The sequence below is a fragment of the Anguilla rostrata genome, chromosome 15 (assembly GCF_018555375.3).
Source record: "Anguilla rostrata isolate EN2019 chromosome 15, ASM1855537v3, whole genome shotgun sequence".
Lineage (NCBI taxonomy): Eukaryota > Metazoa > Chordata > Actinopteri > Anguilliformes > Anguillidae > Anguilla > Anguilla rostrata.
The window spans coordinates 7,384,071-7,404,299 of record NC_057947.1 but is presented as its reverse complement, the minus strand read 5'-3'; the positions used below and the strand labels follow the sequence as shown (position 1 = coordinate 7,404,299).

At 43.1% G+C, this 20,229-nt stretch overlaps 1 protein-coding gene across 8 annotated transcripts in view; it reads left to right on the top strand.

Moving 5' to 3' along the window:
* kalrna (kalirin RhoGEF kinase a) overlaps positions 1–20,229 on the top strand; it is an 83,355-nt gene that overhangs the window by 59,346 nt on the left and 3,780 nt on the right. For 6 of the 8 annotated variants that reach the window (XM_064311502.1, XM_064311503.1, XM_064311505.1 and 3 more), the window contains 23 exons: positions 592–732; positions 3,650–3,765; positions 3,949–4,015; positions 4,555–4,658; positions 4,785–4,854; positions 5,801–5,887; positions 6,077–6,169; positions 6,363–6,413; positions 6,570–6,647; positions 8,075–8,260; positions 8,583–8,754; positions 8,897–9,135; positions 9,684–9,934; positions 11,872–12,004; positions 13,478–13,537; positions 15,705–15,732; positions 15,947–16,109; positions 17,015–17,136; positions 17,225–17,356; positions 17,806–17,973; positions 18,267–18,342; positions 18,759–18,959; positions 19,662–19,800. In XM_064311502.1, coding sequence (XP_064167572.1) covers positions 592–732; positions 3,650–3,765; positions 3,949–4,015; positions 4,555–4,658; positions 4,785–4,854; positions 5,801–5,887; positions 6,077–6,169; positions 6,363–6,413; positions 6,570–6,647; positions 8,075–8,260; positions 8,583–8,754; positions 8,897–9,135; positions 9,684–9,934; positions 11,872–12,004; positions 13,478–13,537; positions 15,705–15,732; positions 15,947–16,109; positions 17,015–17,136; positions 17,225–17,356; positions 17,806–17,973; positions 18,267–18,342; positions 18,759–18,959; positions 19,662–19,800 — 2,877 coding nt within the window. Of the gene's footprint in view, positions 1–591; positions 733–1,700; positions 1,794–3,649; positions 3,766–3,948; positions 4,016–4,554; positions 4,659–4,784; positions 4,855–5,800; positions 5,888–6,076; positions 6,170–6,362; positions 6,414–6,569; positions 6,648–8,074; positions 8,261–8,582; positions 8,755–8,896; positions 9,136–9,683; positions 9,935–11,871; positions 12,005–13,477; positions 13,538–15,704; positions 15,733–15,946; positions 16,110–17,014; positions 17,137–17,224; positions 17,357–17,805; positions 17,974–18,266; positions 18,343–18,758; positions 18,960–19,661; positions 19,801–20,229 lie in introns of those variants that run through there. The other 2 variants (XM_064311510.1, XM_064311504.1) reach the window with 2 other exon arrangements.

The window sequence follows — 20,229 nt, the reverse complement described above, 5'->3', positions numbered from 1 at the left end:
TCACCTTTCAAAGCTTTTCATTTTCACGATTCGCTTTATTGATACCTGGGTAACGGTGTGTGCTTGTTGAATAAAATGTCTTGCAATGGCATTCATTTTCCTCATACAGCTGCGTTCTCGCTGCTTTATGTCACATCGCCTCTAGCTATGCTTTTAGCATCATGTGAAAACTAGACCGCTTGTTCTTACAGCTTAATTAGCATGAAATTATATGACTGGCTAAAATCAGAGCGCCCAAAATCGTTTCCGAAACCCTCAATCTGAGCTGTTTTGCTCTTCTGTGGGGGAAAACCACATGGTACAGAAGTCATGTGCCGTAGAGATGCCCTTGGCAACCTGGTGAATGTCAGAGACAGCCCAGATTGGCCTGAAACAACGGGCTGTGTTAACCCTTTGAATGAAGAGTAGATTTTTTAGCATGTTTTTTTTTTCCTCCTAAAAGTCTGTGTTCCAGAACTCTACTGCGTTAACTTACTAATAGTAATGGTTACATCAGCAGCAAAATGTTCAGTTAAGAACATTCTAATCACATATTTGTGATCTTACACCCTGAAAGGGTTAAAACCTGTTTTGTTTTCCCTCTTCATTCAGCGGGGTAGAAAAGAAGGCCCTCTGTCGAAATCATCGTCCGGAATGCAGAGCGGAGGGGAGGAGGAGCCGGAAGACGAGTCGCACACGCCCCTCCCTCCCCCCATGGAGATCATCAAGGACCCCTCCGCCCAGGACGAGAAGGTACGGGGGCGGCACGGGACTAAAGAACGGGCAACGGTCCCGCATTTTGGGATTTTCACCCGAAAATCTCTTTATCAGTTCCTTCACTTTCACCCGTGCGATGTTTGCACAATGTAACCCCACCCCCTGCTGTTAATAAAGAGGTCTAGGATACTTAGCCTCTGACCGTGCTAGCCTCTCTCCGTCTGCGGTGTCATTCAGCACGAGTTCATAACGTGAGCCCCAGCCCCCCTCCCTGCCAACGCGGAGCCCGCGCCGCTAGCGAATGAGCCTCCAGCTGAGCCTGTTTCTGTTCTAGCCTCGGTCCTGCCGTCTGCACGCATCGATCCTTCACTTTCTCTGCACTGTGCCTTCTGTTTCTGTCTGTCCTGGCTTCAGCGGGAAGAGCCGCTCACAAGGGCCCAACTCAACACACCGTTTCCCCTCCCGGTTCTGGTGTCTTCCGTTGAACGCTCTTCAGCTTGTTGCTAGGGGACTTTAGAGTCCACTTCTGTGTGTCACTGCCTCAGACAGTTCCAGAGTAAAATCCAATGGAATGTAGGGTTTACTGCAGAAGCAGGTATCGAGGCCACAGTTATGACACTATGGTATGTGCGCGGCAAACAGACACGTCCGGTCTCCGCGCTTTTTGAAATGTGGTTTGGCTCGTTCATTCTTAAATGAAAGGGTTAAAGGGTTCAAAAACCTGTTCGACTTGCTCTGGCGCTTTTTCTGAGAATGTTTTTTTTCAAATCTATTGTCAGTCAAAACACTGACATTGGGGGGGGGGGGGGTGAAACAAACCACCTGTTACTGACATAGAAACACAGCTCTGGATTGGTGGAGATAGCTGCTGGGTCCCCTTAGCTTGACTTATGGCTGACTTTCCTCCCTCATACGAGTGCTGATCTAACTGCCTGTCTCTTCCCTCCCCGCTCCCTCTCTCCGCTCTGCTAACTCGCCCGTTCCTATTAAACGGTGCCTTGCAGTCTTCACTGCTTACCGCTCGGCAGGGCTCGGCCGACGTCCCCAGCGCCGCGGAACTTGTCAGTGCGATAGAAAAATTGGTCAAAACTAAGATGGTAAGTGCGCCGCCAGGCCAGCCAGACAGGTTTGCGAGCCTGGAGAGGGAAGGTTAAGGGAGGCTTACGAGACCGATCTGTCGTATGACTCATCATTTTATTTAGTTTCTTTTTTATTTTTTTCTGTGGGAAGTCATTAACCGTGGCATAGTAGCAGCGATCCATGCGATTAAATTCTCTAGAGTGCTGTGTAAAATACACATTGGAATTTTTAAAATGTATTTATTCATCGGTTGTCCTTTTTAAGATGTTTTTTTTCCAGTAGCATATCTTCGTTCGTCCAGTAGCATATCTTCGTTTTCCTCAGTTTCCACGTTGATCGATGTACTGCTTTAATAATAATAACACAAATAATAATAGAGACATCTCCCAATTTTTCTTTCTGTTTTAGATTTCAGTCAGTCTGTATTTACTTTACTGCTAATGTGTGGTGAAACTGTTTTGAACTTGTGTCACTGCTAGAATGGATGTGGGTCTGAAATGGAAGTGTGGTTTTCTTCAAAAAATTTTTTTTTTTTGGTGAAATATGCTGCAGTATTCTGAATGCATTTAATTCATGCGTTGATTTGTGTGTCTAACAATGAAGTCATTTTCATTTACTACTAATATTAAATGAAGTTACTACAAATGATGAGAACATGATGAAAAGTATTGCATATTACTCTCTTGGTTTTTTATTTTTTTACCGTTCTATTTATGTTTTAATAATCCTCACGTGTGGACTTCATTTAACTTCATTCATGCTTATTTTATTCTTTGAAAAATATGAAATTAATTTGAAGTGTTATTTTACATTCTGATTCGGGTTTCCTTTTTAGGTATTTGTATCCATAGTTTCTGCTTTCTTGCATGCTCATTAGTGTACAGTGCAATTTCTCTGGGCAGCCTTTTCTTTTCAGACCTGCAACATTTCTCTTTAATTATTAATGCAGTGCATTGAGCACATCCACTTGATGAAGGCATAATTTAAATCCCATTACATGTGCTGGTAATTATAATACTGTATATCCATCACAGATCCCATATTGTGACAATGCCAATATAATTCCTGTTCCTTGTTATTTAATCCAAAGTCATAATTTTGGAAGGTTTTGTGTTCTTAGAAGTTGTGGCAGATAGCAAGGATATCGGAATCTTAGTAGTCAGTTTAAATGCCTGCTTTATTGTAACTGATTCACTGGCATGGCATTCACATGAACAATTCCTTGGTTTTATTTTCTTATATATATTTATACTTACGCTCATTTATACTTCTATTTGTGGAGCGTCTGCCTGTGTTAATTACGAGAGGTTGTCTATTCTCATCCCCAGAACACTCTGTTTTTTACAGTGTTGTGCGATACTGAATTCTGTCTACCTGAGGAAGATGTAAACGTATAGGCTGACTAATATAAAAACAGCTTAAATGTTAAAATGGTTCCATTGGTGGTTCAGAGTGAAGCAGACGTGCAGTCCAGAAGTGCCTTTCCCATTCACCAAAAGCCCCAGGTTTCCAGTTTAGGGTAAAATACGGCCCTTTAGTGTAAATACGGGAATGGCTTTGAGAGCCCGCTTTTTATTATTTATGTCTTGCCTGCATTATGTTTCTGTTCATTTCCTTCTATGTTTCTAATCCACTTTTTTTTCAGATTTTAACCCTTGTTTCCAAAAGACAATACAGTCTAACCGTTTTATATTTTTTCAGTGATTTGTGACCCCATCATGGTTTTTCTGTGATTTCCCCCTGTAGGACTGCACTATAAAGTTGGATAGCTCTTCCCTAACTTGTCCTAAGGTCTCCAGTGAGGCATCGCTTTTGTAGATGTGTTTCACTGGTGGTGACACCGGCATTTGTCTCTTCTTCTTCCCTGTGGCAGACCCTGGAGCCGGGACTGTACCAAAGCATCAGCGCCGCGAACCCAACAGACCAGCCCGCCGCCCAGCCCAAAAACCCCGAGATGGAGCAGAAGGCCAAGGCGCTGCGTGGACGCATGTAAGAGCCTGAGCTCACGTAACATTACAACCGGGTTGAGTTTCCTTTCTGGTAATAGGCTTCTTATGCAGTGTGGCGCGTGGCCCAGAGCCAGAATGGCGGGCCTTGTTTGTTAATGCGTTGAATGAAGGCCCTGTTTGGCTGAGGATTCTAATCCTCCCCTTTGTAAACTTTGCTTTTCAGGTTTGTTCTCAACGAGCTGGTACAGACAGAGAAGGACTACGTGAAGGATTTGGGCATTGTAGTAGAGGTGAGTGCGACCGTCGAGAGACTATAAAGCCAGCCATTTTGTCCTTTCACGTATTCGCATTTCACAAGGTGAAATACTCCAGCAGAAGATGAGCTGTTTTATTACAGTGGAACCCGTGCGCCGATGCCCTGGTAGAAATTTGCACATGAATCGCGGCGATTCTTCAGGTCGCGCTGCGGCTCCCCGTTCTCGCCGGCTCTCAGCTCGCCGCTGATGTCCCCGAGCGATTCTATTTGTGTCATACCTCCTTACCGCGGAGTACCGCTCGCCTGAAAGCTCCCCGGGGGCCTCTTACCGCGGTCCCCGCGTATTTGTGTGCGTTTCGCTCCTTTCGTCAGAGCGCGTTCAAGGGCGCCGAATTCTCTGAGCGCCGCTTTAGAGCGTTCGCTAAGCTGTGTTCACTCGTTTCGTAAAACTGCGCTATTTCACGCTTTGCCGAACGCTCGTTTGCTTTATGTTTGCCGGAGAGAGAAAAACCGGGTCTCATTCGGCTCGGTTGGTTTTATGCGATGCCTCTGCTTTGCCGTTTTCCCCCGCAGGGGTTTATGAAGCACATGGAGGAAAGGGGCGTTCCCGAAGACATGAAAGGAAAAGACAAGATTGTCTTTGGGAACATCCATCAGATCTACGACTGGCACAGAGAGTAGGCTTTCAATCTGTCTATATTTATCCACCGGGAGACCTCAAGTCGGAGGATTTCTGCGTTGATGATACAGATATGAGTTGCCCGACGCGGCTGTCCTGTGACGGTGGCCTCCTTCTCTTGCAGGTTCTTCCTCGGGGAGCTGGAGAAATGTCTTCAAGACCACGAGCTACTCGCGCAGCTTTTCATAAAACACGTACGTGTGTGGCCGCCGCCGCCGCCGTTTCCTCAGCTGACGACTGTGACTGAGCGTAGATGACAAGGAGCCCTGGATGGAGGGGTCTCTGTGCATGCTAGCCTAGTTCCAGACCTGGCCTGAGTCAGTCTGGATAAAACCTGCAGTGAAGCCTTTATGACTGTCGTAATGATTATCGTAACGCAATGAATGTAAAGGTTTGCAATTGCTGGCATTATCGCTGTTTGGTAATCAGGTGTCAATCAGTCAACTAAACAAACTGTTTGTTTTGCGAATATGTTCTATTTCAACAGGAATCGGCACATATATTGTTTTTTATGAACTGATCTGATTTTGTAAATCATCGCATTAACATACTACACAAAGTAATTGCGTAATAAATTTAGATTGGGTTGTTTTTATATGTTTTTCTTTTGTACTACATACTGATTAGCAGCTCATTATACTTTGAGAGTTGCACATTAGTTTTACGAGGTAGTGAAATACCTCAGGCTATAATGTGTTCAGCCTCTTCATCCATTTGCTTGAATAGATTACCCTTTAACGTTACGTTTAGTCTGTCTAATATTTGGACCTGGGCTGGCCTGCGGAGGGTGGGCTTCACCTCTATACTTTGGTTCCTCCTGAGATTTCTTCCCTCTGGAGAGTTTTTTTTTTTCTCCCACCAATGGCTGAGTGTATTTTTTTTGTCTTCTCAGTAGGCAGTTTTTTTTTTTTTTGCCTCACTTGAAGGATTTTAGCGGGGTCAGGGTCTGGTTTACCCAATTTTACCCATTTCCTGGTTTCTGTAAAGCTTCTTTGTGACTGTGTCTCTAAATAACACTATGAATTGAATTGAATTAGTTTATAATGACAGCGAGCACGCGCACAGGCCGTCCGTGACGACGGTTTGAAAGGACTGAAGGGTGAAACTCGATTTTCAGCCTGATTTTCTGTTCTGTTGCAGGAGAGACGGCTGCACATGTACGTGGTGTACTGTCAGAACAAGCCCAGGTCTGAGTTCATCGTTGCTGAATATGACTCGTACTTTGAGGTATTAACATTAACATATTATAGTGTATATGATGTCCTAATATTACTTGTTCATCACTGTGTAAAAATGTAGCATGATCACTTTTTGTATAGGAAAATAATAACAGGAAAGCACTGCGGAATGTTCCTGATCAATCTCTTCTTTTGTAACCGCTTCCAACTCTCGTTTCATGTTTGCTTTGTTTCACAGGAGGTGCAGCAAGAGCTAAACTCAAGACTATCTATGAGCGACTTTCTCATTAAGCCAATCCAGAGAATAACCAAGTACCAGCTGCTTCTTAAGGTGAAAGCCCTTACCTGTCGTCTTAACTATGTAATGTCTTGTAAAATATCTTGATATTTTGGCCGGCTGTTTGATATCAGTCCGTCTTGGAGGCCTGGTTGTCAGGACTCTTGCGTAAGAGTCAAAATCATAAATGGAAATACTTTGCAAAATGAAATTAATCATTAAATCAAATTTGTCTTCTGTCTCCAAGGACTTCTTGAAGTACAGTTCAAAAGCAGGCCTGGACTGTCAGGAAACTGAGGTAAGAAGTTAAGAAATCTAAACAGGTACTTGTCTCACGCTTGGCTCCTGTGCAGCACGCCCAGATTCTGTCTTGCCAAATTGTGCGGATTTAAATTATTTGGCGTATCTGTATCGATATTCTTGTGATTTTTTAAAAATATTGTTTTTTTTACAGAAAGCAGTTGATTTAATGTTCCTGGTCCCGAAGCGATGCAATGATATGATGAACTTAGGACGGCTACAAGGCTATGAGGTATGGGAGGGACACTGTTATTATTCACGAGGTTCCCTGAACCGTCAGTTTCTCAAAAATGAACCTGCCTTCAGTGTTGACATCCTGAAAGGAGGCAATGAGTTTATGGAAACTGCATGTAGAAGTGTTATGCTGCAGGATTGATATTCCCATGCACTGCCAGTCCAGCAGAGGAAGATTAAGCATTGTGTGAATTCAAAAATCGATTTCTGTCACAGCTCTCATCAGGTGAAACTTGACAATCTGTTTTTAAACCTCTTATGTCTACTCATTTCCAGAACTGGCCTTGTGTGCGGTTGTTTTTTTTTTTTTGGGTGGTGCGGTGGGGGTGGGGTGGATGTGTGTTTGGAGATAGGGGGTAGGTGGGCGAAGTGGAAGGCATTACATCATAATTTAATGATAAAAATTATCTAACAATGTCAAGGAGACACAGGTGATGTCACTTTGTGGAAAATATTTTCCTCTGCACACACAAAATGTTTCCGTGAAAGTCAGCGAATGTGCGGTGTCTGAGCTGTCAGATAAGAGCCCACATTCATGACCCGTGAGTAATCGCCAGAAAATGAAACCTCCGGTTTGCCCGCAGCTTGACCTACTGTACAGGCAATAATCAGTGCTTTTATTGCTCGGCGTGGAAAGAAAGGACGCTGATCCGCTGGCTTAATCTCCCGCACCAGACACAGCGGGGTGTGACAGTGGTTTACCACACAGCGCTGAGCCGGCGATGGCTGTGACAGTGAGTCAGTGTTGAGTGTTGAGTCGAGGTGACCACTGACAGTGGTTTGCCAGTCAGCGTTGAGTCAAAGTGACGAATGCCTGTGGTTTGCCAGTCAGTGTTGAGTCAAAGTGACGAATGCCTGTGGTTTGCCAGTCAGTGTTGAGTCAAAATGACAACTGACAGTGGTTTGCCAGTCAGTGTTGAGTCAAAATGGCAAGTGACTGTGGTTTTCCAGTCAGTGTTGAGTCAAAATTACAACTGACAGTGGTTTGCCAGTCCGTGTTGAGTCAAAGTGACCCCTGACAGTGATTTGCCAGTCAATGTTGAGTCAAAATTACAGCTGGCAGTGGTTTGCCAGTCCGTGTTGAGTCAAAGTGACCCCTGACAGTGATTTACTCCTCAGTGTTTACGGAGGTCGATGTCTGGCAGTGATTTATTCTCCTCCATGGAGACAGTGACGACTGCCCATTCACCCCACAGTGTTGATGAGAAGTGACACCCGGCAGTGCGCTATTTGTCTGTGCTGAGGTGCAGTAGTGGCTGCCTGTCACTCACGCTTCATTTTTCACACGCACGGATAACTGACAGTGACGCTCTCCGGCGTTAAGAGACAGCGTGAGAGGGCGTGTGTGCTCCGTGAGCGTCTCCACCTCGGTGCCGAGAGACGGAGAGAACTGACCCGGCCTCCGCTCCCCCCCCCCCTCCGCAGGGCAAGCTGACCAGCCAGGGGAAGCTGCTGCAGCAGGACACCTTCTTCGTCACGGAGCAGGACTCGGGCGTCCTGTCCCGCAGCAAGGAGCGCCGAGTCTTCCTCTTCGAGCAGATCGTCATCTTCAGCGAGCTCCTCCGCAAGGGCTCGTCCACGCCCGGCTACCAGTTCAAGAAGAGCATCAAGGTCTGAGCCGTTGCTATGGCAATCGTCCAGCTATCTTTACCTTACGTGCTGATGTTAAGATCCAAAGCCACATAGGTGGGCTTTTTCGGTGTAGAAAGTTCCGGTTTTCAAACTGGAGTGATCAATTGGTATTTCACAAGCTGTCAAAATTCTGTATGACGATTAAATGGTGAGAATATTTACATAGTACAGCACGCTTAAGACATCAGGATTGGAGTTCTACTGGCAGAATGCTGTTATGGAGGTGCTTTTTTGTGTTTTGTTGATATTTTATTGGTATTGCTTGTAATTTATTGTAAGGATCTGTATGTTCTGTTTGTAGGTGAGCTACTTGAGTATGGACGCAAATGTGGACAACGACCCCTGCAAGTTTATCCTCTTCTGCCGCGGCTCGTCGGAACGATTCACCCTTCAGGCCGCCAACCAGGACATCAAGCGCATCTGGGTCCAGCAAATCAATGACCTGCTGGATGCTCAGAGCAACTTCCTCTCAGGTAAAATACCAAGAGAAGTAACCCTAAAACAACAGGAAATTCAGACAAGGAATTCTATTTTGTGAAGTTTACACCGGGTGTTTTGAGCCTTAAATTTGTTTTGTGGTAGTTCTGAACTCATCCTGCCTCGTCCCCTCCACAGCCCTCCAGTCTCCGATTGAGTACCAGAAGAAGGAGAGCGGGTCTCACTCTCTGACCCGGAACCCGTCGGGCAGCGGCCGCCCCTCCCAGCCCAACAGCAGGCCCCTCTCTTCCACCTCCGTGGGGGCGGAGAAGCCCCCCATCTCAGGCCGCTCCCCCACGCCCCTAAAGATATCTACCTCTAACGGCAGCCCCTGCTACGAGGCCCACAAGCAGGGTGAGCGCAGCGAGCCTGCCAGGGTGAGTGTGCAGGCCTGCGTCCTGCTAGCACAGTCAGCCTCATACACTCATGCAGCCACAAAAAACTTTGACCTCAAATGTAAGTGACATACAGTATTTAAGCAAGTGTGAGTTTCTGCTCCATACAGAGTATAGTGCTCCTTACCATTTTAAATTATGCTTGGCAGTACAGTAACCGCTGTGAGTAGAAATTTGTAATTCTCTTTTTGAGCCAGTCGATTTTTGTCTTGTATTTAGACTTAAAATCTTATTTCTGTTGGTTCTTTTGCTAAATAAGAAAAAGATTGGCAATGAGATGAGAGAGTTTGACTCATTTTACTCCAGCCATGCTCTACACTACCAGATTTCACTAAATATTTAGCCTCCTTGCTCCAGGAAGTGAGCTTATGAGTGAAACCAGATGGTGTAGTACATGGCTGGAGCAAATACCTGCAGACACACACTGCGGCCTGCAGGACCTTCAGAGTTTAAGTACAGGGAGGGCGGAGGTAGAGTCTTTTGTAACGTGGCACGCCCCTGTGCCCATGCTCCCCTCTCTCCCGCCGCAGCACGACACAGCTGGATGTAACGGGATGTCCTCCACCATGATGGTGACCCAGGACTACAGCGCACTGAAGGAGAACGAGATCTGCGTCATCCAGGGCGAGCTGGTCCAGATCCTGGCCACCAACCAGCAGAACATGTACCTGGTGTACCGGCCCGCCAACAGCAACTCCCCGGCCGCCGAGGGCTGGGTGCCCGGCGACATCCTGGGACCCCTAAATAAAACGCTCTTAGACAATGCCGACGGGAGCATCAAGTAAGTAGCGTCCCTCGGCCTCCACCCCCCTCACTGGAGCACTGTTCGGATTGTAAAGAGATGCTGGGCTCGGCCCCTCCCTGTCCATTTAGCCCCTCCCCCTCGGAACAAACAAACAAACAAACTCCTAAATGCTGGATCTCTCTACCCAGGGGAAGTCCGACATCTCTTCTTGTTAATATGTGTAAAAAGAAAGACAGATACCGACAAAACGAAAAGAAAAAAACGTAGGCTAATTGCTAAATAAACTGAACGAAAGGACCGTAGAGCAGTCACGACCTGTGTCACATAGAGAAAACCAACAAAGAAGCCTGATCTTACATCCGTGTGGAACTGACTGGTCTGGACGATTGTTTCAGTTTTCTTTCATTTCTAACACCCGTTTTGTTTTCCTTTCATATTTTTTTGCTCAATAAAATCGCCTTGTGACGGATGGCTTATTTCTCCAAACGGAGAGAATTTGTGTTATTGTCTATGGCAATTCGTTTGTACAGCTTGTATTGTTTTTCTTATTTTAATTTTATTTTCTGAAGAATAAGATTTCCTTTATTTTGATTTTGTCGTTATCGAATACGTTGGCAGTTTACTGTAAACAATGTTTTCTGTTTATCAATTTTCTCACCAGTACATTCCTGTATAAAGTCTTTTGCACTATTTAAAAATAACTCATATGAATGAATGAAATCAGGTTGTGCAATACAACGATAGTCACAATGTTTATCATTGTACTTCTAATGTAACCGATAATTTTAAATGTATTATTTTGAATATGTAAAATACATTTTTGACATGAGCATGATTTAACAAGGCAAAGTAAGTTGAGCTTGTTTCGCTTGAGGAAAAACCTCCGTGGCTATGTTAACAGTGGTGGATACTACGACTGCAGTTAGACTGCAGTTCCCCGGCAACTCACTGCTTTTAATATTAGACATAGATGGAAAACTGTATCACTTTTATTCCAAATTCAGAATGTAAGGATAAACAAATATGTAAAAGCAGTCCTTCCATTATGTTGATTTCGATTTCTAAATCTAGGTGTTGATATAAATTCAATTTCTTTTTTTGTATCTGCAATAGTTGTGCTTCTTAGTTATTGTTGCAGATGAAATATTCCTCTTAAGTTAAAAAAAAAAAATAGATAAACAGTAAAACGTTTCATTGTGACTGGCCATTCATTTCCTTTAACTATTTCTAAGTTGTGGACTACATTAAAGTTGATCATTTCTCCTCTTGGAAAAGTGATGGTGTATGTATCTTTTTTTTTTAAGTTAAGAAGACCCCCTTGGGTAAATATTTTTTAAATCAAAAATTGATTAAATTTACAACAGTATTTCAACTATGCACTGGTTATGAACTTATTGTTTCCTTTTCATTTAAATTTTTTTTTTGGCTTTTACTTTACGTTCACTTGTTTTGTTGGTCTTGCAGTATGTTAGTTAGACAGTTTTCTTTTTCTACTAACCACACTGGTCCTCAACAGAAGACATTTGTGTACAAAGCAGCTTCACTCAGTCAGATTGATTGTGAAGTCACAACATCTCGCAAATCCTCAGATTGGACAGTTTTCTGCTGCTTTAACACAAATTGTTTCCACAATGGTGTAAGAGTATAGAGGGGTAATGCATATACACAAAATAAATGCACAGTAAATGCATAAATCAGTGTTAAACGGGGCTGGGTTATCGTCAGCCTGGTGAATTGGCATCAGTTCCTGCGTTTTTCGCATATTCACATTTATCACTGTCGCTGTCGACATGAAGCTTACACTTTCGTTTTCAAACAATATTTTTGTTTTGTTTTTTTAGAAGTTTTAAGTTTCGAAAGATTTGAAACGTTTTTAAAAATGCAGTTGGGTGGCCGCTCCCTCACCCCATCACCCCTCCTTCCTGTCCTGATATGATTGATGCTCTTGACTGACGCGTTTTTTGGTACGGCAGGAAATCTCTCTCGTGGCACACCCTGCGCTCGAGAAAACGAGCAGAGAAGGAAGGCAGTTGCAAAAGTGACGCAAAAGTTGAGAACGGACTGCGTAAGCCCAAGGAGGTTCTGACCGCCAAGGTCTCTGTTAAAGTGAGTAAGCGGGCGCGGAGGACTGACCGGTGTGCCGCCTGTGTGTGAACCCCCGAACGGCGTCGAAAACAAAAGCACTTTTAAATATTTCTTTGCTGTTCCGTTTTTTTTATGCATGGTACTAACAAATGCCGCTATTTGACCGGCAAGTTTTGTGATTAGCTCTTGTTGTAGCGGTGTTACTCAGTTGCTAACAATTTCCCGTTCGCTGTAGGCAAATAGCAATGCAGTCGTGGAACCTTTAACAAAAATGGCTTATTTTAGTAAGTTGTTTGTGTGTGTGTGTGTTTTTTTTTTGTAACTTTTTTATTATTGTTTTTTGTTATTATTTTTGCGTGTTTACCACTCCCAACATCTTTGGATTTGAACAGCATGTTGCTAGTCTCACCAGGTCATGTTTTCAACCGTTAACAGACTGGAGCTGCCACTCATCATGCAGTTGAGACCCTTAGAGCCAATCTTGATGAATTATTGGAAGTTAATATGTCATAGAGGTTATACTAAATTACCCAATAATATAGCATCACTTGTAAAATTTGGTTCCAAAAACTACACATTCCCTATAGAAATGTTACACTTTCCAATAGAAGGATACATCCATTTTGTGAATTGAGTGGCAGTTGCAGTAAAAGAATAGGTTTTTTCTTAAAGAAATGTTGTTATTGTCTGCAGTATTTATTGAAGTTTTGTATGTGTAAGTGACCTACATTATTTTTGAGTTGAATACCAACTTAAGTGTCCTACAAGGGAAAAATTTGTAACAACTGCAATTATGAATATTTAATTTTAGTGTGCCCCAATGTCCAGATATATGCAGATTATCTCCCTTTGGTTCAATATACAGTACCATAAATAAGACTGCATTTTAGCTTCTATAAATACACATACTGTAAAGATAATGCAGATATACAGGTTGGATTCTACTAAAGTAAAAGTGTTTATTTTTTAAATATATAGGATTAAAGCTTTGTAATCATAGTCAAAATTAATATTTGGGATGGTTTTAAAATAACATTATTCATACCAATTACATTTTGCAGATGTGTACTGTATCAGGTACTGTGTGTTGTTTCTACATATTATTTTCTCTTTCTTTACACCTTGGTATTTTACCATATTTCCCCATTGCAGTGCATTCATATTACCTTGTCACTATCGCTCAATGGTTCCCAAGCAACCGATGTCAGGAGAATCCTGTTCTGTTCTGCAGCCTCAATTCAGGCCTTCATTCTTAATCTGATGACAAGAGTACAGCAGAATAAATACTAATATAAGAGTTCTGAGTAATGAGATCTGAGTAAGGCAGTTTCCCTTCTTTTGAGAGTTCAAACTACGCAACAAATGTACAGTGCGGTAGAGCCCTGCCTAAAGTGGGCTGTTCCTACCTCTCTTGATGACCTCTGACCTCCAGTTTGGGAACCAATGGGCCGCTGCGATAACTCTAATTTTGCTTTCTCTCATTCCATACCACAGGAGTCTAACAGCTCAGAGGAGTCAGATTGCGATGAGCTAGACCCCAAAACTAGCATGGAGGTAGTAATGTATACCATCTCATCTTGCATGCTGCCCATTAGACTCTGCAGCCTTTCTCTCTTCCCCTGTCACGCACGCGGTGGGGTCTCATTGTTCTGACCCTATTGAGAGCCCCCATCCAGCGTGTCCGATCACTCACCGCCCTCTTTGCCTCTTTCTGAACACTCGAAACATGCATTCATTAGTCATCAATAAATTCAGCAGTCATTTAACAGCTGTGAAGTGAAGTATGCAGTCACTTTGGCCAGACGCTCTGAAGGACGGGCATCACTAGTAAAGGCTGTGTGGTGTGAGCTTTGGATGACCTTCCTGTGTAAATGTGAGTATGCTTTCTATGAGGGTGGCATGAATCCAAACCCACTGCATAGGGCCCGTCCTGAACTAAACTCAGGGCAGCTGTAGAGGTTGTGCACACAACACAAGGGCTACTGATGCTACGCTGTTCTGGTAAGAATTATGTCAGTATGACTTCATAGCAGACAGTGAGGAGGACTGTCAGACACAGTGCATCATGGGTAGGTGGGTGGAGTCAGCGATAATGTGCAGTGCTAACAATTATGACATTAAAATTGTAAAAGCTACCTTTTTAAAATGGGTCATACTTTTAAAACCTCATGGTGAATAAGCCTGTGCCTGCATTTCAACATCAATCTTGTATCAATCTCAATTAGATTTGCACATTTATTTTATGAAAATATCCACATAAATGAATTTCATGTGACGGTCTGCACATTATATAGCCATCTACATTGGATACCACCTGTTCCTGGTTTTTATTCTTGATGTTAGATATTGGTGTTTTTCATGTTTTAGAAAAAATGTGTCATATTGCAATCTTTTTCATTTGTTCAATTAATGTTGCATTCAAGCACAAAACCGTGGGTCATTCAGGGATTTTCTGATCCAGTTAGAGCCACACATGCATGAATCCTGAATAATTGAAAATAATTTGTTTTATTTTTTAACCCGTTATAGGATAGTGCATTTCACTTATGTGAAACTAATGATGTACTGCCAAATGAAACGGAATAATCTTGAAATGGTATCCTCTTTAGATTTGTAAAATTGCTTTTCCAAATTACAGGAAAAGAGCTACATTTTACATGATTTGAATATTAACATTGCATAGTGTTGTATGTAATGCACATTTGAGTAATGCTTGTATGCATTTAAATATCAACATTTCTTTTAAGATTGATGACAAGTTTATTTGGCACTTTCTATGCTTTTTGATATTTCACTATTTATTGAAGTGAAATATCAGTTCTCTGAAAAGGAATGTGGGTGCAAATCCACCAGAAGGACACAGCTGTCCCAGTTTATATTTCTGAATAAACTTCAGTTTAAATTCTCTCCTTTACAGTAGAACTGGATTGCCTCCTCTGATCAGTGATTCGCGTTCCTCCATTACAGTACTGATTTTTCTGGGTTAAAAGGTGTAAACATTTAGAGCATCCTTGAAAAGCAATTTTTTTTGCACATTGACTTCATTCAGTGTTTATCACTTTGCATCTGAAAACGAGTGTTTTGATTTGATGACTTGCGATACTGTGTTGGCTAATGTGAAGACCAGAGATTTATTTTCACTGTAAATCAAGATAGCACTGAAATTTCCTCACCTACTGAAGAATTTCACATAGATTTAAAGTCTGTAAACATAATGATAAGCTTCTATAACAGAGACCTTAATCATTATCCTTTACCTGTCAACAGTTCAAAAATAATAATAGTTAATGTTTGCTTTTGTCATGTCATAAGATCACAATTGTTTTTCATTGGTTAGACCAACTGCAGGGGTGCTTCATGATGTTCATGATGCTTTAGTGCTCCCTGGTGGTCATATTTAGAAGTCACTTCCTATATGAGGTATCACATTTCATTTATAGATAACTACACCCTTCTTGGAGATAATGAGTAAACCTATCACGGTTAAGACAGCATTGTTTCCTGACAGCAGGAAGAAGAGCTGAATTCAATCTTAAGTTTGCAGGCCACACGTTCCTTTTATATATCTGACAAATGTATGTCTTTAAAAATGTGTTGTGCAGAAGCACTTGAGGTATGTATATCCTTTAAGTCCACTTTGCAGTAAAGCAAAATTAAAACAGTGATTCAAATTATACTGAAAATATTTACCATAGCCTAACAATTAATTTTTTCTTTACAGTTACTGAATCCAAATTTTATACAAGAAGGTAAGATTTAAAAAATCATTTTTCAGATTTGCTATTAAATAATTAGATGTAGATGAGATGTAGATTGGTGGAACAAGATCCATTACAACAAAACGACATTTTGTGCCATAGACATTTTTAAGTATACTGTGAAAATAAAATAGCTTTGAGCACAACTATTTCTGCAAATAAAGGCATTTGGCTGAAAGCCTTGTGTGTGACTTTGTTACCTAAGTGGCCCCAGAGTTCCTGATCCCTCTTGCCGACGTGACGTGCGCATTTGGAGAGACTGTGGTCTTGTGTTGCAAAGTCTGCGGCCGTCCGAGGCCGAACATCACGCTGAAGGGACCGGATCAAAGCCTAGTCGTCAACAACAGCCGTTTCACCATAAACATCAGGTATCCGCTTGGGTTTTCTGTGTGGAACGACATTAATGGCGATGAATGACAAGCGTAACGGTTTTGTCCATACGTTTGTTTTCTCCCGGTCTCCCGGAAATTCAGGAAGAACAGAATTCTGAAAACATTTGCTCACGCTCTAAATCTACACAACTTTCACCAACTGCGCAGATAAGCTAATTGCTGTCTACAGCAACAATTTCTGCTTGTCCGTGTCAAGGCCGTAGGAAGTGGGAGAGAGGCAGACTTGTTGATAATGAGGGAATGCGTGTGGTTTGTTTCTGATAGCACGAGCCGGGGAGGCTGGAACAACTTATTTGCAGTGACAGGTTGTTGGATGGAGCCGGAGGGGCTTTTTCTATCGCTTTCATGAAGGTCTGCATTTCCCGATTGAGCAGTCAACACCCGGCAGCCTTGAGCGATGTTAAATGAGCAAAACTGGGTTTTGACGGAGTCGCCGCGAGTGGGCGCAAGCCGTCGTCGCGCGGAGTCACGGCGAGCCCTAGTGTGCTGACACCCTGTCATATCTTCTACGGTCAGATGACTCGGGTTAATAAAGCGTTTAATGTTGACAGCAGAGCACGGAGAGGACATTGCATGCCCACGGAATGACTGTTGTTTATAGCATTGAATATCAATGAGAAAATGATGTCTGATACAGGCATACTATAAGCACTTTGTCCTCCAGGTTAGTCAGTCAGCCATATTCTGGGAAATTGATTACAGGCTACACTGAAAAGCACCAAGCTATATTTCTGACATATGTTCTGAATGTACCTTTAAGCAGTTATTTACTTAGTAGATAAGCCCGGGGACCTGTTTTTTGAAAAGGGATCTTGTTCTGTTTTGTTCTGTGGTGGCAAACTGCAGACCTTGAGTTCCTTTTTTTCCGTCCCGGTTTCCAGGGAAACGGGTGATATTCTGCTGAAGATATGTAACCTGATGCCCCAGGACACGGGCATCTACACCTGTGTGGCAATCAACGACCATGGAACGGCCTCCTCCTCAGCCTCCATTAAGGTGCAAGGTGGGTCTCAGAGCGAATCCAAGGACGTAGGGCGAGAGCTTTGAAAAATGGATGACCTTGAGATGTAAAACCTCTTCCCCTTGGGCAGGCATCCCAGCAGCCCCAGCAAGGCCGGTGGCCCAGGAGGCGAGCAGCACGGCGGTGATCGTGCATTGGCTGCCGCCGGCGAGCTCGGGGAACTGCGCCGTGTCCAGCTACACCGTGGAGTACCGGCAGGAAGGTACGGCTCTCCGTGACACCGCTCTCTTGCCACGGCACCTGAACACAAGCCTGGGAAAGGCTTCATGGATGAGCAAAGGGGGATTGCGCTTTGAGAAACTGCTGTTTACAGACCCTCCACGAATGCTCTGATGAGTTTGGTCTTGTGTATTGGCAGATACAATGGCCACCAGTTAAAAAATGAATCGTGCAAAATCCACTCCATATCTCTGTAGCCTAATACTCTCTACTGTGACTGGTATTAAGTTTGACACTATACCAGTGCGTTAACCTGTAATACATTCTTTTCTATGGTCACCTTGTATATTTGCTTGTAATAGGCTGTGCTCTTTTGTCACCCTGTGTGCTTGTCTGTAATCGACTTCTTTTCTACTGAGATTCTTTCTTCTTGACTTTGATTGGTCCTGCTCTTCCGTCATCCTTCACGCTTCTTTGTGATTGGCTGTGCAGACTCCCTGGTGTGGCAGCAGTCGGCAGTGGTGACCACAGGGGATATGTGTGTGAAAATCGAGGAGCTCATTCCAGGCGGGCACTATCAGTTCCGGGTCAGCGCCAGCAACCCCTGGGGAGTCAGCCCGCCCAGCGAGCCCTCCAACATGGTGACCTTGCCCAGCGGAAGTAAGTGACCTCCCTTTCCACCAATCACAGTGGCGGAGTGACATCCCTTTCCACCAATCACAGTGCTCAAGGCCAGAGGCCCCATACATGGATCCAGACAATGCACAATGCACCCTGCATCATTACACTAAAAAGTTTTCCTTCCAATCTGAAAAACCTTGTGCATGAAGTCTCAGTGATGTCATTTCTCTGATATGTTTCTGCAGACATTATACTGGGCAAGGGGAATATGAGAGGATGTTTTAACTGTGTTTGAAAAATAAAGATATTTACGTTTTGTTTTGTCTCTGAAGATTTGTTTGACGGGACTGGCATTCAGTGGAAAGACAACTTTGAAGCAACTTTCACAGAAATCAGTGAGATCGGAAGGTAAAGTTGTACTTCATTACTAAAGGTCATTGAATTATCATAGTTAAGCCTCTTCAGCAAGCTACACGTGATGTCAATGCTTTTTCTGCTTGTTCTCATCTTTTGTCTGCTTTTGTGTTAGTAAGCCATTGTTTTTTTGTCTGCTGTAGAGAATTACTTTCATACGATTGAAATCATTTATGAAAGCCAGTTATGCAAATTGTTAAATAGTTGAAATTAATAATATGGTAAAATTTAGTTTCTCATTTTATTAGTTTTACATAGTTTTACATAGGTATGAGTTTTATTAGTTTTACATGGTTACGAGTTTTATCAGTTTTACATGGTTATGAGTTGTATTAGTTTTACATAGTTATGAGTTTTATTAGTTTCCCATGTAACTCTGCAGCCGCGGTCTCCCCGCTCTCTGCTTCCAGGGGCCGGTTCGCCGTGGTGAAGAAGTGCCTGAACAAGGCGTCCAAGAAGGAGGTGGCGGTGAAGTGCATCGCCAAGAAGATGCAGAAGAAGGAGCAGGTGGCCCACGAGGCCGACATCCTCCGCCACGTGCAGCACCCGCAGCTGCTGCAGCTCCTCGACACCTACGAGTCGCCCGCCGCCTTCCTGCTGGTGCTGGAGCTGTAAGCGCCATCTTGTCTCTCCTGTCCTCTGCTGTCATGTGACCCCGTGACCCGGATGTACCACTTGAGGCCTTACCAAGAGGGTCTAGGAGTCAATATTGTAGTACAGCTGTGATGTTTCTCCACAGCTTTCAGTGGGAACCATTCATCTGAGCAGCCTAAGTGGTCGCAATCCCCTAATATTTTCCTTATTACAGAACATACTTTTTTTGCCTGGTAAATGCTGTATGTTTTTACATTCTGTTATTATTCAGGTCCAGATTAGTTTACAGGCTGGAGGATACTGCTTTAAAAACACGTGGGGGTACATATAAAAGGCTTAATGTGTGCATAACCTATGGATACAACTCAGCAGTGCGTGCTTTTACAACTAAGAAAAGCTCACATAAGTTTCCCAATGCATCTGACTGCTGTCTTGGACCCCATATGGCGAATAGTTTCATCATGTGATTATATGCTCATGGTTTTCATTATCTCTGTATCTGTATGTATTAAGCTGCCACAAAGGTGCAGATTAAAATTAGCCATGTACCTAAATCTGGCATGGCACATTTAGGCAGTGGCTGATATGTTGATTACTGTCATTGATGTTGTTAACAGAACCAGTTCTGAAGGTAGTCACTGTATTGAGTTCCACCTGCGTGGTGTGCCTTCCTCCTCCTCCAGATTCTGATGTAATCTTAACCCCTGTGTGTGTTCCAGCTTGGAAGACGGGAGGTTGCTGGACTACCTGGTGGCCCATGATGAACTGATGGAAGAGAAGGTGGCCTTTTACGTGAAGGACACTTTGGAGGCCCTCAACCACCTTCATACTTGTAAAGTAGCACACCTGGACCTAAAGGTAAATGTCAAAAGTCACTGTTTTTCATTGGAGTCTCTGACTTATTACAGTTAGGCTTCAGGCAGCCAGGCCATTTGTTAACGTTCCATGTCCCTTTTGTTCATTATTATAATTATGATATTTATTATTTGTTTGATTGGCACATTCCCTTGTTTGGGAAACTGAGCTCACTTTTACTTAATATGCATTTATATAGATGATATAATGCAATTCATATTTCTTACACCTTGTTCAGGAGGACACTGCAAGTATAATAACATTTTGTTGAAAGCCCTTAGTCACCTTGGCCACTACACACATTCATGTGCCCACTTCCTGAAATTTCTTTCTTGAAAATTTTCTTTACTCAACGATTTCTTCAGAATTTTTGGTGTTATTTTTTGTTCGTTTCTGTGGTCCACAGCAGAAAAGGAAATGCATGTGATTTGT